At 45.3% G+C, this 26,490-nt stretch overlaps 5 protein-coding genes across 12 annotated transcripts; 1 reads left to right on the forward strand and 4 right to left on the reverse strand.

Annotated features, from left to right (window-relative positions):
• Positions 1–498: 498 nt before the first annotated feature.
• On the reverse strand, positions 499–4,547 carry sqstm1 (sequestosome 1). Of its 3 annotated transcripts, XM_058650492.1 has the most exons (9): positions 4,193–4,544; positions 2,651–2,746; positions 2,260–2,507; positions 2,002–2,179; positions 1,853–1,921; positions 1,613–1,731; positions 1,381–1,536; positions 1,218–1,350; positions 499–978 (listed from the first exon to the last, which is right to left on the reverse strand). In XM_058650492.1, the coding sequence occupies exons 1-9, from the start codon at positions 4,359–4,361 to the stop codon at positions 815–817; spliced, it is 1,332 nt and encodes a 443-aa protein (XP_058506475.1). In that variant the 5' UTR covers positions 4,362–4,544; the 3' UTR covers positions 499–814. The 3 variants fall into 3 exon arrangements, with proteins under 3 accessions (XP_058506475.1, XP_058506474.1, XP_058506473.1); XM_058650491.1 differs by having other exon boundaries at positions 1,218–1,536; positions 2,005–2,179; positions 4,193–4,547; XM_058650490.1 differs by having other exon boundaries at positions 1,218–1,536.
• A 542-nt stretch (positions 4,548–5,089) lies between these two features.
• rnf4 (ring finger protein 4) lies at positions 5,090–8,677 on the reverse strand. Of its 2 annotated transcripts, none has more exons than XM_058649988.1 (7): positions 8,478–8,677; positions 7,923–8,067; positions 7,753–7,832; positions 7,610–7,622; positions 7,382–7,496; positions 6,830–6,881; positions 5,090–5,365 (listed from the first exon to the last, which is right to left on the reverse strand). In XM_058649988.1, exons 2-7 carry the CDS (start codon positions 7,981–7,983, stop codon positions 5,216–5,218), a joined length of 471 nt encoding a protein of 156 aa, XP_058505971.1. In that variant the 5' UTR covers positions 7,984–8,067; positions 8,478–8,677; the 3' UTR covers positions 5,090–5,215. The 2 variants fall into 2 exon arrangements, with proteins under 2 accessions (XP_058505971.1, XP_058505970.1); XM_058649987.1 differs by lacking the exon at positions 8,478–8,677 and adding an exon at positions 8,307–8,430.
• Positions 8,379–16,568, forward strand: LOC131472617 (cytochrome c oxidase assembly protein COX18, mitochondrial). 4 transcript variants are annotated; one of them, XM_058649985.1, is made up of 7 exons: positions 8,379–8,460; positions 14,710–15,089; positions 15,161–15,261; positions 15,589–15,743; positions 15,819–15,934; positions 16,007–16,114; positions 16,351–16,568. In XM_058649985.1, exons 2-7 carry the CDS (start codon positions 14,730–14,732, stop codon positions 16,513–16,515), a joined length of 1,005 nt encoding a protein of 334 aa, XP_058505968.1. In that variant the 5' UTR covers positions 8,379–8,460; positions 14,710–14,729; the 3' UTR covers positions 16,516–16,568. The 4 variants fall into 4 exon arrangements, with proteins under 4 accessions (XP_058505968.1, XP_058505964.1, XP_058505965.1 ...); XM_058649981.1 differs by lacking the exon at positions 8,379–8,460 and adding an exon at positions 13,206–13,345; XM_058649982.1 differs by lacking the exon at positions 8,379–8,460 and adding an exon at positions 13,213–13,340.
• Positions 10,080–13,263, reverse strand: selenot2 (selenoprotein T, 2). Its single transcript, XM_058649986.1, has 5 exons — positions 13,058–13,263; positions 11,580–11,690; positions 11,384–11,510; positions 11,214–11,301; positions 10,080–10,579 (listed from the first exon to the last, which is right to left on the reverse strand). The coding sequence occupies exons 1-5, from the start codon at positions 13,261–13,263 to the stop codon at positions 10,458–10,460; spliced, it is 654 nt and encodes a 217-aa protein (XP_058505969.1). The 3' UTR covers positions 10,080–10,457.
• Positions 15,289–26,212, reverse strand: polr2b (RNA polymerase II subunit B). 2 transcript variants are annotated; one of them, XM_058649980.1, is made up of 26 exons: positions 26,095–26,212; positions 25,637–25,709; positions 25,004–25,154; positions 24,803–24,915; positions 24,327–24,546; positions 23,964–24,122; positions 23,726–23,890; positions 23,452–23,648; positions 23,255–23,374; positions 22,939–23,125; positions 22,714–22,857; positions 22,490–22,629; positions 22,205–22,316; positions 21,218–21,372; positions 20,229–20,427; positions 19,979–20,147; positions 19,800–19,896; positions 19,624–19,718; positions 19,289–19,539; positions 19,014–19,103; positions 18,262–18,369; positions 17,992–18,105; positions 17,418–17,578; positions 16,908–17,103; positions 16,689–16,802; positions 15,289–15,308 (listed from the first exon to the last, which is right to left on the reverse strand). In XM_058649980.1, the coding sequence occupies exons 1-25, from the start codon at positions 26,111–26,113 to the stop codon at positions 16,713–16,715; spliced, it is 3,525 nt and encodes a 1,174-aa protein (XP_058505963.1). In that variant the 5' UTR covers positions 26,114–26,212; the 3' UTR covers positions 15,289–15,308; positions 16,689–16,712. The 2 variants fall into 2 exon arrangements, with proteins under 2 accessions (XP_058505963.1, XP_058505962.1); XM_058649979.1 differs by lacking the exon at positions 15,289–15,308 and having other exon boundaries at positions 16,632–16,802.
• Between the last annotated feature and the right edge of the window lie 278 nt (positions 26,213–26,490).

Below are 26,490 nucleotides of genomic sequence, written 5' to 3' on the forward strand. Positions count from 1 at the left end.
TTTTAACATAGGCTTGTCTGTTTGTTTACATGCTGTTGTGTGGTAACATAATCCATTCACAATGTTTATTTGGACATTTCTGTTTCTGTGATATTTTATACAGTTTTACAAGAAAAAGGGAAAAAGAGAAAAGAAGGAAAGATGTTAAGTGGATTCTCTGTGAATACGACTAAAGATTCTCAAAGATAAACACTGTCGTTCTTGGACTTGTTAGCTATCTGTCAGCTTGTCTACGTCACAACACGGACACGTGGGACAGAATACTTGAGTTGTCTTTGTCTAATATTTAAATTTGTTTGGAAATCTGAAACATTTAAGTGTGACAAACATGCTAAAAAATAAGAAATCCAGAAGGGGACAAACACTTTTTCACACCAATGTATTTATATACGTGCGTGCGTGCGTGTGTGTGTGTGTGTATATATATACAGCGGTATACAAAAGTTTGGGCACCCCTTCATTTTAACATATGTTATACGTTATGGAAACAGAAACATCTCAGTGGTGAAATCATTTTTATTGGTCCAGCGGAAACATTTTTATGTGCATTTAAACAAAAATAGGCATGTGCATAAATTTGGGCACCCCAAAGAAATAGTTTTTTGAAATAATAACATGAGTTGTTGAAAGTCTTTGCTTTTATTGGTCAGATGAATAAACATGTGATCGATGATGTCATAACTCATGTATTGATTAACAAGTGACAGAATCAAAGTATTGATTAACAAGAAGATGAATCAGTTAACGCATTGATTAACAAGTATTGATTATTGACTGAGCTCTGGCTGTCATTGACTAAGAACAGGTGATGACATCATGGCTGAGGTGGGCGGGGCTGCTTGGCGTACTGGATGGCATCGAGTGCGGCGCCGATGTCGTAGGCTTTGGTCTGAAGGAGGCGGGTCAACCAGCCGCCTTCGTCAGTGAAGCCCATGGACAGCATGAGGGACAGAGACTCGATCAGACCAGGGTCCGCCTCTGTGGGTGGGGCATAGATCAGAGGTCAGAGACACTGACACACAAACCATGTAGTGATGAGTGGGCGTGACTTCTGTCAACATTTAATATCGTCATAGAGACGTAAACAACTGAAAGGTAACATTGTGATTAGACTTTAGGTTCATGTTGTCCGTTACTTTGTTACTGTTATTAAGTTCACTGTGGATCCAGATTTAAATGGACTCCGAACTCTGTTCTGGACTCAACACTGATCTCACCTTGAGGCAGGTGTGGGTACAAAGCTGCCTCCCTCAGACCTGACGGACCCTGCTGAGCTGCTGACGGTGGAGTCTGGTCCTGGTTCAGCTCTTGGCTCTGGACCTGCTCCTGCTTCTGCTCCTGCTTCTGCACCTGAACCTGGATCTGGTCCTGCTTCTGCACCTGAACCTGGATCTGGTCCTGCTTCTGCTGCTGGACCTGCTCCTGGACCTGCTCCTGGACCTGCTCCTGGTTCTGGAGGGACTGTAGTTCTCCAGTGGACGGGTCGACCTCTCTGGAGCTCAGGTGGGTCCACTCCTCGTCGGAGTCTCTCACCACCTGTTTCCATGGTAACACATGTCGGTCATTCACAGACTCTGTTCTCTTCTCTGTCAATCAACTGTTGGTAACTGACCTTTGACCTCTCGGTGTCACCATCTGTCCCTATAGGGTCCCGCCCCTCTTCACTCTGACAGGAAGGGTTGACCTTTGTTCTCTGACCCTCGTGCTCCACATCGATGTCCACGTCGATACCTGCGACACAGCACTTCCTGTTTACAATCAGCACTTCCTGTTTGTATGTTGTCATGGTTCTTTCAGACTCAGAGTGACAGCCAATCAGAGAGCTGCGTTAAACAGCAGTGACATCACTCACCCAGTGGGCTCAACATGGCCGCCACACCCTCACCAATGTTCTTCAGGAAGTCCACGTTGGCCTGAGAGGCTGCAGACAAACAGAGGTCAGAGGTCAGGGACGACGCATTGACGATGATGATGAGGTCATTATTAAATCCACATTATTACCACAGTCGGCTGCAGATTGGGATCCAGCCTGGCTTGAGCTCTGGTCCTGCTTTTGATCCTGGTTCTGGCCTTGGTTTTGGTCCTGGTTTTTGGTCTGACCTGGGTTTGGGGCCTGACCCTGGTTCTGGTTCTGCTTGCAGGATCTAAACCACTTCATCCACCTTCCCCGAGGAAACCACTGCAGACATACAGAGAAGAAGATAAGGATCAGGATCAGGTCTACGGTCTGGATCGGTGGTCAGGGGTCAGGGGTCAGACCTGCATCGGGTGCCATATTGGCAGCATGGCGTGCTCGGTGTGCGTCCCGCGGGCCTGGCAGGTGGAGCAAAGGTCGTAATCCGGACAGACCGAACACTTGAAGCGAGTCCCGACCACTGGACCCTCACAGCCGTCACAGGTGACGTTTGGGTGCAGTGCAGGGGGCGGGGCCAGGTGAGGAGGAGGGGGGGGGAAACTGCAAGGGGGGAACGCGTGGAGAGGAAAATCCCGACGATGTTCCTTCTTCTCTGAAATGAAAGATTGAAATCACGTCAATCACTTTATTCACTCTCTTCATTGGCTACTGACTGACCCAAGGCTCCGCCCACACACATTCTGGGATTCATCAATAAATCAATACTTAATAATCAATGAATATTGATGGTCATACCTTTGATGAAGAGTCTGAACGTATCGTCCTTGATGCAGCTCAGACCCATCATCAGCTCATCGTCAGAGGAGAACGCGACCAGGTCTCCATCTTCATCTGAGGACCACATTATCCTCATCATCATCAACATCTTTATCATCTTCATAATCTGTATCATCATCAACATCCTCATCTTTATCATCTTCATCATCTGTATCATCATCATCAACATCCTCATCTTTATCATCTTCATCATCATCTGAAGTTGCAGGTGGTGGGGGTGGACACGCCCACCATCTCCTGGATCACTGACTACCTGACAGGCAGACCACAGTTTGTCCGACTGGGTTGTGGTTTGTCTGATGTGGTGGTTAGCGATGTAGGAGACAGTGGTATCTGACTTTGTGAAGTGGGCCAGTGAGAACCACCTGATTCTGAATGTGACCAAGACCAAGGAGATGGTGGTGGACTTCAGGAGGAAGAGGACAGCTCCACAACCTCTGAGAGTACTGGGGGAGGACATTGAGATGGTGGAGGAATACAAATTCCTTGGTGTGAGGCTGAACAACAGACTGGACCGGAAGGCTAACACCGGTGCTGTGTACAGGAAGGGGATGAGCAGGCTCTTCTTTCTGAGGAGGCTGCGATCGTTTGATGTATGCAGCAAGATGTTGGAGTTATTTTACCAGTCTGTTGTGGCCAGTGCACTGTAATTTGCTGTGGTGTGCTGGGGGAGCAGCATTGGAGCCGGTGAAACTAACAAACTCAACAAACTGATTAAGAAGGCCGGCTCCATCATCGGCTGCAAACAGGACACCGTGGAAACGGTGGTGGAGAGGAGGATGCTGAATAAACTTTTTTCCATCATGGATAACCCCGATCATCCTCTCCACCACATCCTCCAGGCCCAGGAGAGCACATTCTCCAAGAGATTCAGACAGCTCCGCTGTCACAAGGACAGATTCAGGAAGTCATTCCTGCCATCAGCCATCAAAACTTACAATAACTCTCTGTAATAGTCACAAAAAAAAACTGCTCATTTGCACAATGGACATTTTCTCTCCGTGACATACAGTATGACATTGCACTCCATTATGCCACTCCTTCATTATTGCACTATTTTTTCCCACTGTTGCACATTTTACGTTTTATGTTTATAATATTTGTTGCATTGCTGCTAAAACAATTTCCCCTTGGGGATGAATAAAGTATTTCTATTCTATTCTATTCTATCTTTATCATCCTCAACATCCTCATCTGTATCATCATCATCATCAGACACAAACAGACAGACAGGGACAGACGGAAAGAGAGACAGACAGGCACAAACAGACAGAGAATCAGACTGACTGGCACAAACAGACGAATAGAGAGACAGACAGGCACAGACGGACAGAGAGACAGACAGACCATACAGTGACAGAATGATGATGTTAAAGTTAATAAAATGTAAACATTAACCAGAATAAACGTGTCTCGTGTCAAATGTCCACAGAAGATTTCGGTCAGTTTATTACATCATCATTATTATTATTATTATTATTATATTAAAGTATACATTACCTCTGTAGAACATATTGAAGCCGCTGTTCCGGAGATTACCGAACACTGTCGCTGTTTTCCGACTCAAATAATCGAAGTTACTGGAAACTTCGTGATCCACCGTGAACCTGCGGATTTCTTTCACCGCCTCGTCTTTACCGAGCAGGTAAGCCTTCACCGTGACCGACATGACGACGACTAACCGACGACTCACCAAGCAAACAGGACGGAATCACCGCGACGAAGCGAGTTAAGCAGAAGTGAAGTGAACCTGGTTCTTGTTCAGTTTAAGAACTAAACTGACTTTAACTGACGAACTTTGTGACGCAGCTTTAAATCCTCACTTTAATATTTACTTCCGCCTCAGACGCTCCTCACGTCTGTATACGTAGCGGTGACGAGGCGACTTCTCATTGGTCCGATCCCTGAGCGCCGCCCTGTCGACCAATGAGACCGAGGAATGACTCGGCACTTTTCGAAGAGGGAATTTCCGACAAAATAGTCATCAGTCATCGTTACAAGACAAAATGGTGGATGTTTACTGTGAAACAGTTACGTTCAAAGTATACAAAACGTAACTAACGTCACATTAGCACTTTTGTTCTGAACTTTGTTTCATCCAACGCTTTAGTCTGAGTTTCCTGTTATTACGTCATCACTCAGCATCCAATCAGCAGCAGAGTTAAGGTCAGGTGACAGTGACTCATCAGTCTTATGACATGAATGAGTCAGAGTCACAAGACAAACGTAAACAACAGAGTATGAACACATCTGATCAATGATTGATGTTTATTAGTTTTATTTATATGGATCCTGTTGATTAATGACAAGTCATTTTTATGATCTCTCTTCCTGAGGATCCTGCTCTCTGATTGGTTCTTCTGATGGCGTTATTGAAACAGAAAACAAGCATTTCCATAGAATCAACAGAATTTATTTCTACTTTTCTTCATCAGATAAAATGAACTGTCAGAAAACAAACTTTAAATAAAAAAGGTTCAGCAGCAACAAACAATCACTGGATAAGGTGTCACACTGATGATGTCAGATATAGAGGGGGTGGTACTGGCGGTGTGTGAGTCTCTTCCTGCAGGTGGGACACGTGTGCGACGACGTCAGAGTGTCTCTCAAACACTGACTGCAGAACACGTGACCACATTTAGTGGACACCACCAATCGGCCGCTTCCAACAATCTGTGGAGGACACCAAGAATCAATCACACACTGGGATGTTCCCGCCACACAAGACCAAGAACCAATCACACACACACACACACACACACAGGCCGTTTCTCAATATCCATACTTGTGCGTACTTGAGCGTACTTGCGTACTCCCGTACTTGTGAAAACGTCATCAGCCTCAGTCCAAGTGCTGTTCCAATTCTCAAGTAAGCGAACAGCGAGGACGGTTCTCAAACCCGGAAATGTTCTCGCTCCGCCCATTTTTACCAAGTATGCATCGGAGGTGACTTAAGCGTACTTGGGATGGCCATGTATCCCAGAATACATTTGGGCGGAGCATAGCAGCAGATAATAGAAATATAAATCTGAAATAAATATTTTTCTGTGTCCCGGAACAAAGTTTTAACATCATTTGAGGCGAGAAATGAGTCATTTAGAATTCAAACATGTGGTTTGTGTATGAAGATATGACGTATTTATAGTTTGGCAGCGACGTTTGTCGGAGGTGATCAGCGACGTTTGTCGGAGGTGATCAGCTCCGCCTCTGCGGGCGCTCGGCGCTCACTGTGCCCGGCACAGAGCAGCGTTACCTCGGCCTGTCCTGATGAAATGATCCGCTGGCTCAGACGTCGCTGTCATTAGATGCTCGGTGTGATCCATAGATTTGTTGTTGACGTGTTATTTTGTTTTTAATGGAAACGTTTTGACCTGACAGTTTGAAGGTTTGTATATTGTTAATGTTTTATTTATTTTAACTTTGAATTTTAGATTTATATTAAAGTCGAGATTTATATTTAAATATAATATGTAAATATTAGATATGTATAGTATAGTATGTAGAGTAGTATATATTTGTACACGTACATATATGTCATACATACATATATATACATATATACTACTCTACAATGCTGTAATATATCTATTTTCCACATTGTATTATTTGTATTGTATATTTTAATAGAAATACATTAATAAATGAAGTTAAATATTTAAAATGTAAAAATAATAACAACATATAAATGCATTTATTAAAAGTATTTCATATGTTCATTTATCAACACTGTAGGTGGCGGTAATGAGGCTGCAGCACTTGGCGCCAGCCACCATTCAAACAGCAGAACAATACATACATACTTGCATACTTGAGTATTGAGAAACAACCACATACTTGTGTACTCCCGTACTTGGCAAGTATATACTCCCAGCGTACTTCTCAAGTATATACTTCCCAAGTACGCAAGTACATACTTGCTTACTTGAGTATTGAGAAACGGCCACACACACACACAGGGATTGTTCCCGCCACACAAGAACCAATCACACACACACACACCGGGATTGTTCCTGCCACACAAGACCAAGAACCAATCACACACCGGGATTGTTCCCGCCACACAAGAACCAATCACACACCGGGATTGTTCCCGCCACACAAGACCAAGAACCAATCATAGCAGAGCTGCTCTCTCACCTCTGAGTACGAGTCGAGACAAACGGGACAGCTGATCGTACCAGGAGTGGACCTGAGACAGACAGAGAGACAGACCTGAGGAGACTGAAGAAGTGTGGAAGACCATGATGTCACTGAGTCACAGGCTGAACTTTTCTTCATACTTTTGCTCCATGTTCAGACTAAAGCTTTTATCTTCAAATGTTTTCAGTCTGTGGCAAAAATAAAGGAAGTGACCTCACTCTTCTAATTTTGTATCTGATCAAATATACACACATTTTACATAATCATAGTAACCATATGCTGTATTTCCACCGGCTCACGTTTAGGTTTCATCTTCCCTACAAAAAAAATCTCTGCACGGCTGCAGTGACTTTACACCAGACTCTGTAGTTGTTAGAGATTAAACCACAAGTTTAGGACTGTTAAGTGGTTTTAACTGAACCTGGTTCAGTGGTTTTAACTGATCTACAGTTCAGTGTTTGTGTGTGTGACGTGTTTGTGTGTGTGACGTCTCAAACACAGTACCTGGTACCCAAATAGTTACCAAGTCCTGAGAGATCAATCTCCTACCTGGTCACATGATCAGATGACATCACAGCAGCCCTGATGACATTAGATGTGTCGTTGTCTTCATCACTGCTGACGACGTAACTCTCACCTGAGGACACTCTGCTGTTCTGAGGACCTGAGGACACGCGCACAGACAGACAAATGTTAGCGCGCGCGTGCGCACAGACAGACAAATGTTAACACACACACACACACACACACACACACACACGGGGGAAACTTGTTTACCTTCGTCCACGAGCTGAATCACAGGAAACAAACAAAGAGAAGAAACAACAACAATGTTAGAACTGAACACAAGGAACCAAGGAAAGGAAGGGAAATAAATTCACTGATTAATGAAGTGGTGAGGTAGGTGGTGAAGTGGTTACCAGCACAGAGTCGTTGTGGGTCAGGTCGACCACAGCAGCCTCTGAGGCCTCACAGGTCAGATCCACCACCTCCTCCACACCTGCACAATCAATCAATCAATCATCACATCATTATTATTGATCCTGAATTCTTCTTTATTCTTCTGATCAGAGTATTGATGTGTACTGACTGTCCTCAGTGTTGTCCATCACATTGATGGTCTCTGTGGGGGCGGAGTCATCATCAGCCATTCTGTTAGCGTTAGCGACTCTGCTGGTCTTACTACTGCGTCTGGACACTAGGGGGCGTCCTGTGCACCTTCTCTTCCTCTGAGCCTGGACACAGAAACACGTCATCTGAAACTGAGACTCCTCCCACTGCATAATTAATCATAAACCTCCAGAACCAGAACCACCTGAAGTCTGAGAGGTCAGATCGACAGAGAGGTCAGAGGTCAGAGAGACTGAGAGGTCAGAGAAACAGGTGCATGGTAAAGTTTACAATCACATGAGAAGATAAAAGTATCTGGAGCTGTGACGTTTCCCTCGTGATAAAACTGAAGAAAACAACTTACAGAGCTACTCATGTCAGAGACACCAGCGACTGTGAGGACACCGAGGACACCAGTGACAGTGAGGAAGACACCAGTGACAGTGAGGACACCGAGGACACCAGTGACAGTGAGGAAGACACCAGCGACTGTGAGGACCAGAAACGGTTTGGTTCAGGTTTGCTGCTGACATACAATCTCTCAAAGGTTGGCGGTAAAGAATGACTCAGCAGAAAGTAACGGGTTGCTGTTTCCGGTGTGCAGGTGTCACGTAGACTTTAGCGGGAGATTAAAGATGAAAAGATTTAACATCAAAGAAAAAAAACGCCGAATTATTCCCACCGATTTGCTCATGCTAACGTTGCTAAATGCTACATTGCTGCTTCCGGTGCTTCTTCTTCTCTGACGGAAGTTGGTCGCGGCTTTAACCAGTGGTAGCACCGCCCTCTGCAGGCTGTCAGAGGTGAGCGTTTGATCGCGATGATTTGATCATCAAATATAGTTTAAATTCGTAATTATTGATTAGTAGATATTTGGTTCAAGTTCAGTTTAATCGATCAGTTATTGAAGTATTTACCAGTGATGAGAAATACGTTTTATTTTAAATCACAAATTAATCAAATTTGTAAACGATCTTTCAGGTCGGTCACATTTAAGGGACATTTGTCTGACGTGTCTCTCAGTGTGAGACACGTCACACACCAGCGTCTTCTACATTTACTCCAGAATTATATCAAAGGTCTGCAACTATGTTGTATGTAAACACATCTATTTATTTTACATCACATCACTTTTAATGGATGTGATTTTTTAAGATGTTTTGGCTGATTAGACAGAACTGTGATTCAGGCCTTTGAACTGTAGGGGGCAGTGTTTGACCTCTCGGTGTACAGACTGAGTTTATTAAGAGAAGGAGAAGCAGGAAGAAGAAGGAGTTTGTGTGTGTTAAAACAGGGTTGTTCACAGTCCTGGTGTCCCACTGTCCTGCATGTTTGATGATCAGAGGAACACCCGAAACATGCAGGACAGTGGGACACCAGGACCAGGACTGAGAAGGGTTAGATTGTCTCACAGGACCACACACCTTGTCTCCTGTCACTCAGTCTGACAAAGACAACAGTGTAGTGTTCAATCAGAAAGCTTGAATGTAGGTGGTAGGCGGGGCCACATCAACCACAAGATAACTTTTTTTATTTGAACCCATTACCCACAATCCAACAGTTCCTCATCTCTAAACAGGATCACAACAGTGGTTTTAAACCAGGTTTTCTTCTTCAGACTCTGTGTGTGTGTGTGTGTGTGTGTGTGTGTGTGTGCGTGCACAGACATACTTATTACATTACATTACATGTCATTTAGCAGACGCTTTTATCCAAAGCGACTTACAATAAGTGCATTTAAACATTTGGGTACAAACAAGAGCTAGAAGTAAGAGCTTGAAGTAAGCCAAACTATAAAGTACTAGTCATAAGTGCGATGCATAAGCAAGTGATTTTTTTGGGGGGTTTTTTTGTCGTCGTCTTAGTCAAGGTAGAGTCGAAAGAAAAGTGTTTTCAGTCAGTGTCGGAACGTGTGGAGGCTTTTTGCTGTCCGGATGTCGATGGGGAGCGAATGAGTTGGGTGTCATCGGCGTAACTACGTACTACTTATATCACAACTCTATTTATCTGTGATCAATTAAGCACAGATCGTTTTAATTATTGATTTTTAGCTAAGCTACAAAGACAGGAGAAAACAAATGGAATCAAAACATTTTCCCAACTTCATAATTTCATTTCCTTGAAATTAAAAGTCTGATTTTAGTTTCATGTTGAATTCAAACTTTATTTGACACAAATTTGACAACATTCATAAGAAATCACATCTATGAAGCTAACAGTAGTACCGTAGTTTAATACATCAAACAAAACTAAACCTGAACCACAGTCCTCAGCCTGTCCGTCTGTAAACAGGTGCATCGTGGGTACTGTAGTGATGAGGTGTGACCGTGTGCAGAGGGTGTGCTCTTTAGTGGCGGATTAAATCTGGTGAGGCCCCGCAGAGTCTGCTTTAGGGCCAGACCTTCATGAACGCCAGCTGCTGAACGACACACTGAGCCAAGCACTGCTGAGGCGACGGGTGAAGGTACAACTCCGAGCCAAGTGCCACGATCATCACCTGAGGATGTACCTGTGTCTAAGAGGAGGAAAAGGTCATGTGATCCATCTGGTTCATCTTCAAGTGGTTGTCAAGGATCTGACAGAGTTCCTGGATGTTCGGAACGTAACCGGACTGAAGCTTGGACCAGACAGGAACATCTACGAAACGGGACGACAATCAGCGTTACACCAGGAAGTTACAATCAGAGGGGACAACGATCTGCGTTACACCAGGAAGTTATGCTCAGAGGGGACAACAATCTGCGTTAAACCAGGAAGTTACACTCAGAGAGGGGACAACGATCTGCGTTACACCAGGAAGTTACACTCAGAGAGGGGATACAAATCTGCGTTACACCAGGAAGTTACACTCAGAGGGGACAAAAATCTGCGTGACACCAGGAAGTTACACTCACAGAGGGGACAACAATCTGTGTTTGTTTTCTCTGCTGCTATGTTCCACCAAAATGCATTCTGGGATACATGGCTTTACCAAGTGCGCTTAAGTCACCACCCGATGCATACTGGGTAAAACGGGCAGAGCCAGAACACTTCCGGGTATGAGAACCGTACTCGCTGCTTGCGTACTTGAGAACTGTAACAGAGCGGACTGAGGCTGATGATGTTTCACAAGTACGGGAGTACGCAAGTACACACAAGTACGAAAGTACGCAAGTACACACGTGTGGGCAAGTGTGGATATTGAGAAAGGGCCAGTGTTACACCACAATGTCATCAGAGTGAGTGATGTAATCAGTGATGTCATCAGAGTGAGTGATGTCATCAGACTCACCATTCAGAGTGACCTCGAAGGCTCCTGTCGACAAGAAGTGCGTCTCCATCATGTTGCAGAGGAAAAAAGCCATCAAACAGGAAAAGATCTGCACAAACGATGATATAATGTCAGTGCTGTTGCCATGGTAACTGCCCACAACATCACTGTAACAGTATCATTCTTCTAACCTTATTGTCCTGACTCCAGAACCAGGCTCTGGGAGTCTGGAAGGCGAGGAGGGGGAAGGGGTTTAGACCGCTTACAATGATGAGGATGGAGATGAGCTTCAGATACGAGATCAGCTGACCAACACACCTGTGGAGGGGGCGGAGTTAGGTTCTATGTCATCACAATCCACACTGATGTAGTCATGTCACAGCTCACCTGTTCAACGGGGTTGGGGGATAGTTCTCTCCCTCAATGTGGACATCTGGGTACAATCGGCTGACGGTCACAGAGTAGTCCTGGAAGGCCTTACTGTAACCTCAGGAGACACTGAAAGAGTGTGTGAGAGAGGTCTTTAAAGACAGGTGAGGACGTGTGTGTGAGAGAGGTCTTTAAAGACAGGTGAGGACATGTGTGTGAGAGAAGTCTTTAAAGACAGGTGAGGACAGGTGTGTGAGAGAAGTCTTTAAAGACAGGTGAGGACAGGTGTGTGAGAGAGGTCTTTAAAGACAGGTGAGGACATGTGTGTGAGAGAAGTCTTTAAAGACAGGTGAGGACGTGTGTGTGAGAGAGGTCTTTAAAGACAGGTGAGGACATGTGTGTGAGAGAAGTCTTTAAAGACAGGTGAGGACAGGTGTGTGAGAGAGGTCTTTAAAGACAGGTGAGGACATGTGTGTGAGAAAAGTCTTTAAAGACAGGTGAGGACATGTGTGTGAGAGAGGTCTTTAAAGACAGGTGAGGACAGGTGTGTGAGAGAGGTCTTTAAAGACAGGTGAGGACATGTGTGTGAGAGAGGTCTTTAAAGACAGGTGAGGACAGGTGTGGGAGAGAGGTCTTTAAAGACAGGTGAGGACATGTGTGTGAGAGGGGTCTTTAAAGACAGGTGAGGACCTGTGTGGGAGAGAGGTCTTTAAAGACAGGTGTGTGAGAGGGGTCTTTAAAGACAGGTGAGGACATGTGTGTGAGAGAGGTCTTTAAAGACAGGTGAGGACAGGTGTGTGAGAGGGGTCTTTAAAGACAGGTGAGGACCTATGTGGGAGAGAGGTCTTTAAAGACAGGTGAGGACAGGTGTGTGAGAGGGGTCTTTAAAGACAGGTGAGGACAGGTGTGTGAGAGAGGTCTTTAAAGACAGGTGAGGACAGGTGTGTGAGAGAGGTCTTTAAAGACAGGTGAGGACAGGTGTGTGAGAGGGGTCTTTAAAGACAGGTGAGGACCTGTGTGGGAGAGAGGTCTTTAAAGACAGGTGAGGACAGGTGTGTGAGAGGGGTCTATAAAGACAGGTGAGGACGTGTGTGAGAGAGGTCTTTAAGGACAGGAGACTCTCCATCACCTTATCACGTGATAAACTGTATCATTAATTATTAACCAATAACTGTACTTTTGATAAACAATAATCGATTTCTTCTAAAGACCATGCATGTTTGTCCCCTTTTTGTTGCTGTTTCAATAATTGTATCAATATTTATTAAGGTAGGGGGTGGAGTGGCTCAGTGGTTAAGACCCTGGGTGCAAAGACTTCATGGTCGCAAGTTCAACTCCACCCCTGGCAGGTTGTAAGTCGCTTTCGATAAAAGCGTCTGCTAAATGACATGTAATGTAATGTAATGTAATATTTAACAACCAAAGTATAAAAACTATAATAAAATAATACCATTTACCCAGGGTTAGCCGATAGCTTAACGTGCTAACTCACTCACCAGTACTGGAACCTGAGCACCGGGCCGGAGTACACGGAGGATTTGGCGGGTTTCCCAGACTCAGTGGTTGGCGGAGACACACCGAGACTGTCGGTGGGAGAGTGACCGGGCTGTGGACTCGATCTACCGAGGTAAATGTCCCGGACCGTGAGGGCCGTGAAGAGCAGCAGAGCAACCAGGAGACCCGCCTGGCTGAACTCCGCCATGTTTGCTGCTGAGACTCGGGAAGGCGACAGGTTTCCGGTTTAAGATTTCAAAATAAAAGACAGAAGAGCCCTGAAAGGTCAGGTATGATTGTTCACTCTCAGAAACTTAGCTATACAAGTAAACCAGTTGAATGACTTTGGTGATCAAATTACTGTAACCTCAGGAGTTACTGAAACACAGGTGAGGACAGATGTGTGAGAGTAGTCCTGGAGTAAAATGTTCAAGGTTCAAGGTTTTTATTTGCCATTTGTGCTTAAACAGATAGTCCAGGCACATTGGAAATCTTGTGCGGGTTCTACGAGTCAGTTGTAGGAGACAGAAACACAAACTTAAGTATAAATATAAAAGTATAAAAGTAGACCTCAAATTGAAATCTATACAGAGTATAAAAAATATTAAGAACATTTAGAAGATTAGAAAAAAATATATATACAGATATAAATGTAATGTAAATATAAATGTATTCGTAAATATATTTAAAAATAAATGTATTCACAAAGATACCCAAATACGTATATTTAAAATTCAGTTTCCATCAGAACATCAACTCCTTTACCGAGACAGTAACCAACATATTTTTCATAAAGTAGCTGCTTCTTTCAATTGATGCTTTTATTTTGAAAGTTTGAGCGTCTTTTTTCCGGTTTGAGGTTATTGTTTTAAGTCTTCGTCTTTTTACGTATTTAACTGAAACCTCAGTTTCTTTGATTAAAAACAATATAACAATAAACAAATAACAATCTCATTATTTTGAGTTTTGATTTTAACGAGCTTCGTTGACGTCATATTCATTCGCCACGCGACGGTAAACAGAGTGACGTAATATGTATGGGACGCGCCAGTGAATGGAGGAAAGAAGCTGAAAGGATTAAAAAAAAAAAACACCGATGAATTCTCTGAACTGAACGTGAACGAGACTCTTGACGACTGACGTCACTCAGGTGCGTTAACGTTACGTTAGTAGAGTAATTAAGTCGTTAGTTACTCTGGTTCAGGTTTGTGCTAACAGTTTCAACGCTGACCAGAGCTGACCAACCTGTCTAACGGTTAGTTTAACCACTGACCAGTTAACCCGTCTAACAGTTAGTTTAACCACAGACCAGTTAACCTGTCTAACAGTTAGTTCAACCACTGACCAGTTAACCTGTCTAACAGTTAACCTGTCTAACACTGACCAGTTAACCTGTCTAACAGTTCGTTCAACCACTGACCAGTTAACCTGTCTAACAATTAACGTGTCTAACAATTAACGTGTCTAACAGTTAACATGTCTAACACTGACCAGTTAACCTGTCTAACAGTTTAACCACTGACCAGTTAACCCGTCTAACAGTTTACCTGTCTAACACTGACCAGTTAACCTGTCTAACAGTTAACGTGTCTAATAGTTAGTTTAACAACTGACCAGTTAACCTGTGTAATCTCATTCCTGTTTGTCTCTTCAGGAAAAGGGGGAGTGGTCATCATGCTGAGTGTTGTAGGGCTGGTGAGGGGTGGCGTCCTGAAGCTCCGCCTCCTGCAGCTTCCTGTTCGCGGGGTTTGTTCAGTTGTAAACAGGAAGTGGTCTGTATCCACAGGAACCATAGCCTGTTGTCATTGGTCACATGTCAGGGCAGCGTCAGGCGTCCGTGGTGGCGATGTGGCATCCGGTTGGTACGACAGCCTGGCAGACTCGGCTCCGGTTCACCTGTGCGAGCACTTCATGGTGAGCATGCAGCAGGTGAGCGGGTTGCCGTGGTGGCTGAGTATCGTCGTGGCGACGCTGTCGGTCAGGTCACTCGTCACCCTGCCACTCACCGCCTATCAGCTGGTCATCATCTCCAAGGTCTGTTCACTCAAACTGATTTATCAATACGTTCTGCAAGGTAACCATAGTAACCTCCAGGTGATTGACAGGTTGAGGCGCTGCAGGCGGAGATCGCTGATGTGGCGAAAAGGCTTCGATACGAAGTTTCAGTCCGAGCGAGAGAAAGAAGCTGGACAGACAAACAAAGCCGGTAACACACACACACACACAAACACACAAACAAACAAACAAACAAACTAGGGATGAACCCAAATGAAAATTGTTGCTGAAATCTGAAACCCTGATAATTGAGCCATGACTGCGACTGAGTTTACTGACCTCACTGAAATCAAGGAGATTAGATTATAGATTAAGAATCTATAAAAAATATCCAGGATGATCTCATGCTCCTCATCTTCTCCCGACATCTAATAATGAATTTTAGGTTCAGTTCCACCGTGTGGTCACATGTTATTATATGAAGTGTTTCATTGGTGTTTCTGTGATGAACACTGAGCTTAAAATAAAACTCTTTTAGGGTTCAGTTCCAGAAGAATCTGCGAAGGATCAGGACTCAGCTCTATGTCAGAGAGAACTGTCACCCGTTTAAGACCAGTCTGCTGGTCTGGGTTCAGCTGCCGCTCTGGATCAGCTTCAGTCTGGCTCTGAGGAACCTGAGTCTGGTTCAGTCTGGTAAGAGTCTGGGCCGCTGGGTTTGATCAGTCCAGGACTGAGAGCATGAATCAAAGCGGTGTATTATCTGTGCAGAGGTTCAGGGTGATCTGGCAGCAGGGGGCGCTCTCTGGTTCTCTGATCTCACCTCACCTGACTCCACCTGGATCCTGCCAGTCTGTCTGGGACTTGCTAACCTGCTGATTGTTGAGGTGAGTCGTTCAGCACATATGAGGTCACATGACCTGTGACCTCATCTCACTTCCTCATGTCTCGTCCTTCAGGTGTTTTCTCTTCAGAGACGAAATCCGACATCGTTTCAGAAGCTGCTGCTGAACTTCATCAGAGGATTCTCAGTCCTGATGGTACCACTCGCTGCCACAGTCCCCTGTGTGAGTCCAGAACTCTGTCCAAGACCCTGTCCCCTCTGAGTCTCAGTCTCAGACAAGAATGACCCGTCAATGTTCAGTGCAGCAGACAGACACAGAGAGAGGGAGAGAGAAAGACACAGAGAGACAGACAAAGAGATTTTTTCAAAAATATCGTTTCATGTCCTTAAACACTGTATTCAGCTGAAGCGCGCACACACACACGTTGACATTTTGTTATTCTCTGACTCCACCCACAGTCCATGGCTCTGTACTGGTTCACCTCCAGTCTGGTCGGCTTCAGTCACAACCTGGTCCTTCGTTCTTCGAGGATCCACAGGATCCTGCGACTGCCCACTGATGGATCAGCGTCTCCGTACAGAGACCTGCTGTCAGCCTTCATCAAGAAATACTGTCAACACTGATGACTTACACAGGAAGTGATGTCATTCAATTAAAAAAAAAAATCAAAAATCAATTACTGTTCTACATTTAATGTGTACTTCACAAACTGTAGTGGACTCAGAAAGTGAAGCCTGTGTTAAAGAAAAACTGTTTATTCTACTTTTACAAAAACTTTGCACTGAAACAAACAAATGTCTGTGTGTGATTGGCTGTCGGTCTACGATGACATCATACGAGGGGCGATGCTCATTGACATCAGTTCCTGGAAGAGAAGTTTACAGGCGTACGGCATCCGGATGAGCGAGATCTGCCAACGACACACAAGCGTTAGAAGATCATATTTGTGATGACGGGTCAGGGGTACTGACCTGGGTCAGGGTCACTGACCCGGGTCAGGTTTAGGGTGACTGACCTGAGTCTTGTTGCGGCAGCCGCGACACTCGTACGTGTGCGTCCTGGTGTTGGCGATGGCCATCAGGCCGCACAGGTTACACACGTGGACCTGATACGGATCAGACGCTTCAAACAGACGCTCTCTGAGGAACTGAGCGGCGCCGTGAGCGATCTGACAGTCACGCTCCATCTCGCCAAAACGCAGACCGCCATCGCTGAGAGACAGACAGGCAGACGTGTGAGAGAGAGACAGGCAGCAGGCAGACGTGTGAGAGAGAGACAGGCAGGCAGATGTGTGAGAGAGACAAGCAGGCAGGCAGATGTGTAAGAGAGGGACAGACAAGCAGGCAGACATGTGAGAGAGACAGACAAGCAGGCAGACATGTGAGAGAGAGACAGGCAGGCAGGCAGATGTGTGTGTGAGAGAGGGACAAGCAGGTAGACATGTGTGAGAGAGAGACAAGCAGGTAGACATGTGTGAGAGACAGAGACAGGCAGGCAGACATGTGTGAGACAGACAGTGAGTTACCGTGAGCGTCCCTCCATAGGTTGTCTGTTGAGGATCTGGACTGGTCCTCTGGCTCTTGAGTGAATCTTGTCGTCGACCATGTGTTTGAGACGCTGATAATATGTTGGACCGATGAAGATCTGAGACGTCAGTTTCCTCCCTGTGAACCCGTTATAGAGAACCTGAACACACACACACACACACACACACACACACACACACACACACACACACACACACACACACACACACACACACACACACACACACACACACACACACACACACACACACACACACACACACACACACACACTGAACATCATCTCAAAACAACATCACTAGCTGTGTCTCAGTCCAGGGTCTGGATCATGTGAAGTCTGGATCTGACCTTTGACCTGGTTAAACTCTTCTGATATTTCTGCTGTGACTAATCAATAATTATAATATTGTTGTAGAAAACATTGAGGACTCTCTGAGTGTGAGATTAAAATAATATTAACTTCACAAACTGATACAAAATCTGCTCACTTCACAGGACTGAGACACCGTTTTTAACAGTTTGAATCATTTTAACAACAGGAAGTAAACTGACCTCATTTCCTCTCAGGTGATATCCGTACTCAGACAGCAGGTTGGACACTTTCTGCACGTTGACGGCGTCGTTAAACGGCGTCGCGTCGCCAATCTCACCTTTGTTTGCCGAAACCTAGGACACCAAGAAAACATGTTTATGAACAACTCAAATGTACTGTTATTATACTTGTTATTATAAGTTGTACAGTTATTATACTTGTTATTATAAGTCGTACAGTTATTATACTTGTTATTATTATTATATTAAGTAGTAACAGTTGATTATTACCTTTCCCTGCAGACACTCAATCAGATGACCGACTGTCATTCTGGACGGGATGGCGTGAGGATTGATGATGATGTCAGGTGTGATTCCCTCACAGGTGAAAGGCATGTCCTGAACACAGACACACAGACACACAGACACACGACATTATACATACAGCCACACAAAGTGGTTAGCTGTAGCTGCAGAGAAACCAAACAGTTCACAACTCAAAGATGTGCCGGATCTTTGTCTTTGTTGTTTTGTGTAACGGTGTATTTCCACCGGCTCACCTGGTCTCAACACGACACCATTAAGGGCGCATCTCTACTGCAAATAAAGTACCAGCTTAACGTGGGCGGAGTCATCACTGCACGGCTGCATGAAACTGCGGTGACTTTGTTTTATACGCGAGACAGACAGAGTGACTAGTGACTTTACACCAGACTCCTGTAGTTGTTCTACAGTTCGGCCGGAGCACAGACTCCTACTCCACAGACTACAGCGGTCTGTGATGCCGCTGGCGGTCGCTGGCGCTGTCCCTCAATACACCAGAATACAGAGATTTCCCTGGTACTTGTTGGAGATTAACCCACGTTATTAGGATTGTTAAGTAGTTTTAACTTTTTTACAGTTCGGCTTGATTCGTGTGTGACGGCAGTCTGACCGATCATCGCATAGTTACCTACTCAGCACGCTTTTGGTAATAATAGTACCTGGTACCAGGTTACTATGCTAGTGGAAACTACTTAAACCATGGCGTCATAGCAGTTTACCTCCTGTCTGTACTGGATCCCACATGTTCCTTTCTGTCCGTGTCGGCTGGCAAATTTATCCCCGATCTGAGGAATTCGAACAGAACGAACCTGCAAGAGACGAGGTCATGAAAAAACACACAAACACACACTTAATCAGGTCCCAGGACACATAAGGAACAGGAGTGTCTCAGGTGTGTCTCAGGTGAGTGTCTCAGGTGTGTCTCAGGTGTGTCTCAGGTGAGTGTCTCAGGTGAGTGTCTCAGTTGTGTCTCAGGTGTGCTGTATCCACTCACCCTGATCTTGCAGAACTTGTAGCCCTCGTAGTTCAGGGTCACCATCACCTGATCTACGATCCCAGTCTCGCTGGTTCTCAGGAAGGTGCTGCAGTCCCTCTTGGTGTAGCGCCGGTTGGTGCTGTCCAGATCGTCGTCGTTCTCTGGCAGTGTCACCGTCTTCCCAATGATCACGTCCTCGCCAGATACACGAACTCCAGGTGCAATCAGCCCGTCATCATCTAGCTTGTCATATATGGCGTGTCTCATTCCTGAAGATGATTTTAATAGGTTCTTACTATATGTAACATTAGCTCCTCCCACCATCCACATCAAACAGACAGGTGTATTCTCACCCTGACAGGTTTCACGTGTTGGCTTCTCAAAGATCTCCACCTGATCGAAGCCTTTCTTTGACTCCTGCTCTTTGTAGGACCGATAGAAAACTGACCTGCAAGGTGACAGCAGCTGTAATGAGTCCCGTCTCTTCACAAATGGCAGCTTGAGTTCTGACTCATGGGTTAGGACTCACCTGAAGAAGCCTCGATCGACAGCCGACCTGTTCATGATCACAGAGTCCTCTTGGTTGTATCCCGTGTATGACGCGATTGCAACAATCGAGTTGATGCCTGAAAAACAGCATTAATGTCAGTGTTGTAACCTTTGCCCTCAATGCCAGACACATAACACCTGTGGTAGGACGCTGGTTACCTGCAGGAAGCTCTCTGAAACGCAAGTACTCCATGGATCGTGTGGTGACCAGCGGTTTCTGAGGGTAGTACAACACGTGAGCGAGCGTGTCCATTCGAACGTGGAAGTTGGTGATGTAAACACCCATGGCCTGTTTACCCATGGCAGACTGGTATGTGTTCCTGGGAGACTGATGACACGAGAGACGATCATCAGGATCATCAACACAACCACCACTCTCCCTGCTTTCAGCCCTGCCCACTCACTGTACCTGGTTGTGGTCAGGGAAGGGAATGATGGACGCGCACACCCCGAGGATCATGGACGGGTGAATCTCACAGTGAGTGTAAGTGGAACAGTAAGCCACGCCCTTCTCCTGGAGATCATCCGGGGTCATGGCGAGCATCACTGTCTCCTCCTCTAGAGTATCGATGTACTCGACCACGCCGCTCGCCACCAGGTCCTGCCAGCTGATGTCACACCAGGTGAGACCAGAGAGGGTCAACAAGCAAACTCAACTGTTCTACCAGACCAACTGGTTACCTGTGATATCTGACCCTTGACCCCCTCATCTGTGATATCTGACCTTTCACCTGTGATATCTGACCCCTCACCTGTGATATCTGACCTCTCACCTGTGATATCTGACCCCCTCATCTGTGATATCTGACCTCTCACCTGTGATATCTGACCCCTCACCTGTGATATCTGACCTCTCACTTGTGATATCTGACCCCTCACCTGTGATATCTGACCTCTCACTTGTGATATCTGACCCCTGACCCCCTCACGTGTGATATCTGACCTCTCACCTGTGATATCTGACCCCTCACCTGTGATATCTGACCTCTCACTTGTGATATCTGACCCCTCAACTGTGATATCTGACCTCTCACCTGTGATATCTGACCTCACCTGTGATCTGACCCCTGACCCCCCCATCTGTGATATCTGACCTCTCGCCTGTGATATCTGACCCCTGACCCCCTCATCTGTGGTATCTGACCTCTCACCTGTGATATCAGACCCCTTACCTGTGATATCTGACCCCTGACCCCTCACCTGTGATATCTGACCCCCTCACCTGTGATATCTGACCTCTCACCTGTGATATCAGACCCCTTACCTGTGATATCTGACCCCTGACCCCTCACCTGTGATATCTGACCTCTCACCTGTGATATCTGACCCCCTCATCTGTGATATCTGACCCCTCACCTGTGATATCTGACCCCTCACCTGTGATAAATGACCCCTCACCTGTAGTTGTTGTACTCGCGCTCCTTCAGCTGGTCGATGTGACGTCTCTTCAGCAGTAGTTTCTGTTTCTCGACGATCAGCAGGGGGCGACAGATTCGTCCAGCGTCCGTGTAAATTCTGATCTCACGCTCTCTTATGTCTCTGATCATCGACACCTAAAGGGTTAAGTTTAATTAATGAACACTGATGTCGTCATGGTAACGTCATGGTAACTTCACTTCAGAAATATTGCATAACTACTACATGACTGCCATATCCACACTGTCATGACCTCCTTATGGCAAAGGCAAAAAAGCTTTCTCTCTTGACAAAAAAGTCAAGTGGTAAACCCAAAAACATTTCACCGGCCCCGAGCCGGAGGATCCAAAAGGCTGTCCGTCAAGACACGGGACGACCCTCGGCCCAAATGAAGCTTGTCACTGGTGCCAACTGCAGTCCCATAACCATTAGACGGCATCTGGGAGAGAAGGGTTTAAGAACAAAAACGTCTTCAAAGGCCTCGTCTCCTTCAACGGCACAAAACTGCCCGTTTGGAGTTTGCACTTGCAGTTCACAGTGCCTGCCTGACAAAGGACTTCTTCCAGAGAAATAACATCACTCTCACGTGTTTCTGGGTCTACCACTTGACTTTTCTTTGTTCCATAACCCTCAGGATCATTGAAGAAGTTTAAAATGACTGTCTTACTGCATCCAACCTCAGCAGCAACGGCACGCTGCGAGAGGCTTTGCTGAGTTCAAAGAGAGAAAGCTTTTTGCCTTTGACATCAGGAGGTCATGACAGTGTGGATACTGGACAGAAAATGGCACTGAATCCACATTTTTGTAAAGATTTAGGCTTTTAAAGGCTGTGGTCTTAAACTGTTGATCAGCTGATGAACAGCCCATTTCACTTTAATGGTTGTTTGCAATCCCATTTCTTCATTTTCTTCAATTTTACAGGAGTGTATAGAAATCGACAGGTATGTAAAGATGAGTGCAGCTGCTCACCTCGGAGACAATGATGTCCATCTGTCGTCGTAGTTTCCTCAGCGTGTTCATCAGCTGCTCTGGATCTTTGTGGATTCCGACCCAGCAGCCGTTCACAAATATCTTTGTAGCACTAAAACAATCAAAAAACATTTGTAAGTGAAAATGTACCTTTTAATTATTCATTGAACTAAAACTCCAGAAGCTGAGAGAAAGTGATGCTGCCCCTTGTGGGTGACTTTTAGAACTACAGACACAGTGGTTTATATCTAATCAGACAGATGATCAATAAATGGAGTGACAGACTCTGCGATGGCAGCAGGTGAGATCTCCTCCAGGTTCTCCATACTCCACTCCTCCAGGAACTCCAGGATGGGGGACGGCTGAGATCCCACAGAAATGTAGGCCATGAGTGCCAAGTTTTTCACCAGACCCACAGCGTGACCCTGAAACAGTTATTGATTCTCCTTAACTCATTGTGTCAGCGTGTCGGTGTGATGTCAGCGAGTCGCGATCATCGCCATGGTTACCTCGGGCGTCTCAGCTGGACACACCATCCCCCACAGCGTGTTGTGCAGCTGTCGTGGTTTGGCCAGTTTTCCGTCTCTGCCAATAGGAGAGTTAACTCGACGCAGGTGAGACAGAGTGGACGCAAACGTCAGACGGTTCAATACCTGAACACACAAACACACGTGGGTGGGGTGGGTGAGTGAGTGAGTGAGTGAGTGAGTACACCTGTGGGCAGGTTTTCTGACCTGTGAAACCCCAGCTCGGGCCTGATGAGCTTTCTTGACGTCGCCCCAGTTTCCGGTGGCGAGCGAGTATTTGAGGCCGTCGGAGATGATTCTGGTTTTGATGGCCAGTTCCAGGTTGAAGTCTTTCCCTCGGTCGATGAACTTCTGAGCATAGATTCTGATTTCCTTGAGCAGGTTCTTAAACATGCTGCCATACGTAAATCAAAAATAACAAATAATCAATAATAATAGTAGTAATGGAAATGCTGTACACATAGAACATGAGGAATTATTTCATTTTGTGTGTTTACAAGTCATTAAAAGAAAGAAGCCCCACCCCCTGAACAGGAAAGCCAACAACGGTCCAGCCAGGTCCAGCCTCTTGTTGCCATAGTGATCTCTGTCATCCAGCTCCCGTCTGCCAAGAGCGGCGAGCAGCAGCCTGTGGACCATGTACCTGGGATGCAGTGACATGGAGTTACACACATGAGCTCAATTCACCTGTGTAGGTGAGTCACATGACGCAGGACTCACCCTAAGAAATACGCCTTCTTGGTCTCGCAGAAGTCGCTGACGCCGACATGCGGCAGCATTTCTTTCTGCAGAACTTCTTTTGCATATTTGATTCTTCTTTCCTTGGTCACGCCAGGTTTCGCTCCTCTGGAGCCGATAAAGTTCAACGCCACGTTCTGCTCCTGGATCACGAACGCTTCGTCGAGAGACGGCTTCACCTGGAAACACAGTGACATCATAGGTGACGCCACATTAGGTGGCACGATCTGGATCAATAAGTTAGAATTTGACTGACCATCTCCATCATCTCGGGGTCATCGAAGTCGTAGATGATGTGTTCCAGGATATCTCTGTCCGACACGAAGCCGAGAGCTCGAAACACGATGATGATGGGAACTTCCTGTCTGATGTACGGCAGCGTCGACACGATCCTTTGACCAATCGCACTCTTCTTCACACCCTGAAACAGACAAGTTAACCAATAAGAAGACGGGCTCCGACATCATCAGCATGCAGGTGATGTCCACACTCACCTGTCCTCCTCTGGCCATCATGCTGACCCAGATGGTACTGGTCGGACGGGACGAGTTCTCCAGACAGGACCGACACTCGGCCGTGTACGCGTACTTCGAGTCCTTCTTGGCGAATACATAAACTGTGTTGGTCGCCATCTTCTCCTGAGCGATCAGAACCTGAACACACCACAAACGTGAGCCAAATGTCTCGCCTCTACTTCCTGTCTGTCTGTCTGACTGGTAAACAGTGCATGGAATGTTAGCAAGTAGCTTAGCCTACATTTCAAACAGACGCTACCAGCTTAGCTTCGCCTCAAATTTCTCAATAATGTCACCAGGTCACAGGTTAACCTCTGACCACAGACCCCGGTCATAGCTTACCTTCTCAGAGCCATTGATAATGAAATAACCCCCGGGGTCGAGTGGACACTCGTTAAGCTCGCACAGGTCTCGGTCTGTTAGGCCGCTCAGCAAGCAATAGGTGGAGCGAAGCATGATGGGAATTTTCCCAATGAAGGTTTTCTGGTGTTGTGTTTGCAACTGGTCTTCACCCTCTTTTATTATTGTTTTAGTGATGTCAACGTAGAGAGGGGCGGAGTACCTGCATGACACCACAGAACATCATAGAACATCACAGAACATCACAGAACATCACATCACAGAACATCACAGAACATCAGAGAACATTACATCACAGAATATCAGAGAATATCGATAACATTACATCACAGAACGTCAGAGAACATCAGAGAACACCTCATAACATCACAGAACATCAGAGAACATCACAGAACGTCACAGAACATCGCCAACAGAGAAATGAAAGGGTTAGGAACGAGCAGGTGCGTCAAACATACGTCAGGTTCCGTAATCGAGCCTCGTTGGGCATCATAGGAGATGGAGCTCCATCTTTCTCCCAGTGCGTCGGCTTTGAAAGGTAGATCTGCTCAAACTTCAGAAGGTAACGGGGCTGAAACACCAAACACATGTCAGTGATGTCGATGATGTCATCGCCGTGATGTCATAGCAGTATTTATAAACCACATGTTGCAGCTCACCGGCTCTTCCACCTCCCCTGACGTGTGTTGAGCTTCAGCCTGGAGGTCGATGGGCGGAGCATCTTCCACTATTCTTTGAACCGACATCTGGATGAACTCATCAAAGGAGTCCAGCTGCTGCCGCACCAGACCTTTCTCATCAAAATAAGAGCTGGAAGAAACAGAGGATTGACAAGAGAAATAAAAGTCTTTGTTTTCTCTCCCTGTCCTGACTCTGAAGGTACCTGTGACTCAAGGACACTGAAGATGTCACGTAACCAAGAAGATATACAAAAATAACCCTTGCATGAAACTTCTCACCCACAACCCAAACTCTAGTCTGGCTCTTTCAGCTGCTGTCGCAATAATATTTTCTCTACAGCGGCAAACTTAATACTGTAAAAGAAACTTTTGTCACTGTTAAAAAAACCAAACACAGGTTTTACTTTGTTTAGCATTACTTAGCTTGTGAACACTAGCTAAGCAACAAAAGGTACTAAAGAAAGAGGATTTTCAAAATAAGAGCAGAAAGTCAAGTGACTTCTGAGTGTTTCTGTCCTTATTTTATTTATTTTATTGATCTTTTGTTGAATCGGTGTTTGTTACAAAAACAGCAGTTATTCTAATAAAATCACATTATCCATGTAAATTTACCTGATGACGATCCAACAAGCTTCCTGCCACAGATCCGGAGTGATTTCATCATCATCTTCATCATATTGATTATCTGGCAAACACAAAGAGCTGATCACTGATCGATAGATAGATGATAGATAGATGATAGATAGATACACAGAGAAATTCACAATATATAGCGATATTAGCTTTGAGATGTAATGTTACAGATACATATCGATTACACGTGATACACGTGGAGATATTATGGATATCATCCACCGTGAAACATCACCTTCCACTACCAGTTAACTATTAAACTAACTCACCAACATCACAGCAGTTACTGGTTGATTAGCCTGTTAGCTCAAACAAAGCTAACGTCGTTAGCATGTTTTCATTCAGAGTGGATGCTAACATTAGCAGTTAATTGTTAACGCTTCAATTAGAGATTAAATGTACCTTCGTCCTGATCATAAATGATCGATTAAACTCACCTTCGTCCTGATCATACATGATCGATGAAATCAATAAAAACACTCGGACAAAAACTCCGACGAAACAAAATACAGCGGCGCGCGCTACAGGAAGTAGAAGTATACGTCACATCCGGTCTTCTTTTCTGAGGTATGGCGAGTGGCAAACATCGATTTGGTGCATTGCCGCCACCATCTGGTATGGAGTGTGGATCGAAAAGTTGATCCAACTGAACTATTATAAAAATAATAAAATAAATCATTATTATACATAAACATATATACGGATATATATGTATGTATTTATATAAATACATATATATATGTATATATACATATACTTATTATATATATACATATACATATATAGATGCGGGTGTGCCAGAGTCTCCAGCGCGCATCGACATCGCCTTCCTC

Source organism: Solea solea, chromosome 14 (genome assembly GCF_958295425.1).
Source record: "Solea solea chromosome 14, fSolSol10.1, whole genome shotgun sequence".
NCBI classification, from domain to species: Eukaryota; Metazoa; Chordata; class Actinopteri; order Pleuronectiformes; family Soleidae; genus Solea; species Solea solea.

What these genes read in the sequence shown, in the direction of transcription:
- sqstm1 (XM_058650490.1), bottom strand. Translation starts at nt 4,361, where the DNA reads ATGTCGGTCACGGTGAAGGCTTACCTGCTCGGTAAAGACGAGGCGGTG. An exon ending in CAATATGGCACCCGATGCAG is followed by an intron (nt 2,180 to 2,259) that starts GTCTGACCCCTG and finishes GTATGTCTGCAG; the next exon opens with TGGTTTCCTCGGGGAAGGTG. An exon ending in CCAATCTGCAGCCGACTGTG is followed by an intron (nt 1,922 to 2,001) that starts GTAATAATGTGG and finishes GTTTGTCTGCAG; the next exon opens with CCTCTCAGGCCAACGTGGAC.
- rnf4 (XM_058649987.1), bottom strand. An exon ending in TCATCTGATCATGTGACCAG is followed by an intron (nt 6,882 to 7,381) that starts GTAGGAGATTGA and finishes TGTCTGTCTCAG; the next exon opens with GTCCACTCCTGGTACGATCA. An exon ending in GTCTCGACTCGTACTCAGAG is followed by an intron (nt 5,366 to 6,829) that starts GTGAGAGAGCAG and finishes TGTCCTCCACAG; the next exon opens with ATTGTTGGAAGCGGCCGATT.
- LOC131472617 (XM_058649985.1), top strand. Translation starts at nt 14,730, where the DNA reads ATGCTGAGTGTTGTAGGGCTGGTGAGGGGTGGCGTCCTGAAGCTCCGC. An exon ending in CCTGAGTCTGGTTCAGTCTG is followed by an intron (nt 15,744 to 15,818) that starts GTAAGAGTCTGG and finishes TTATCTGTGCAG; the next exon opens with AGGTTCAGGGTGATCTGGCA. An exon ending in CTAACCTGCTGATTGTTGAG is followed by an intron (nt 15,935 to 16,006) that starts GTGAGTCGTTCA and finishes CTCGTCCTTCAG; the next exon opens with GTGTTTTCTCTTCAGAGACG.
- polr2b (XM_058649980.1), bottom strand. An exon ending in ACAAGTTCTGCAAGATCAGG is followed by an intron (nt 19,104 to 19,288) that starts GTGAGTGGATAC and finishes CGTCTCTTGCAG; the next exon opens with GTTCGTTCTGTTCGAATTCC. An exon ending in ATCACCTGAGAGGAAATGAG is followed by an intron (nt 17,579 to 17,991) that starts GTCAGTTTACTT and finishes GTGTGTGTTCAG; the next exon opens with GTTCTCTATAACGGGTTCAC.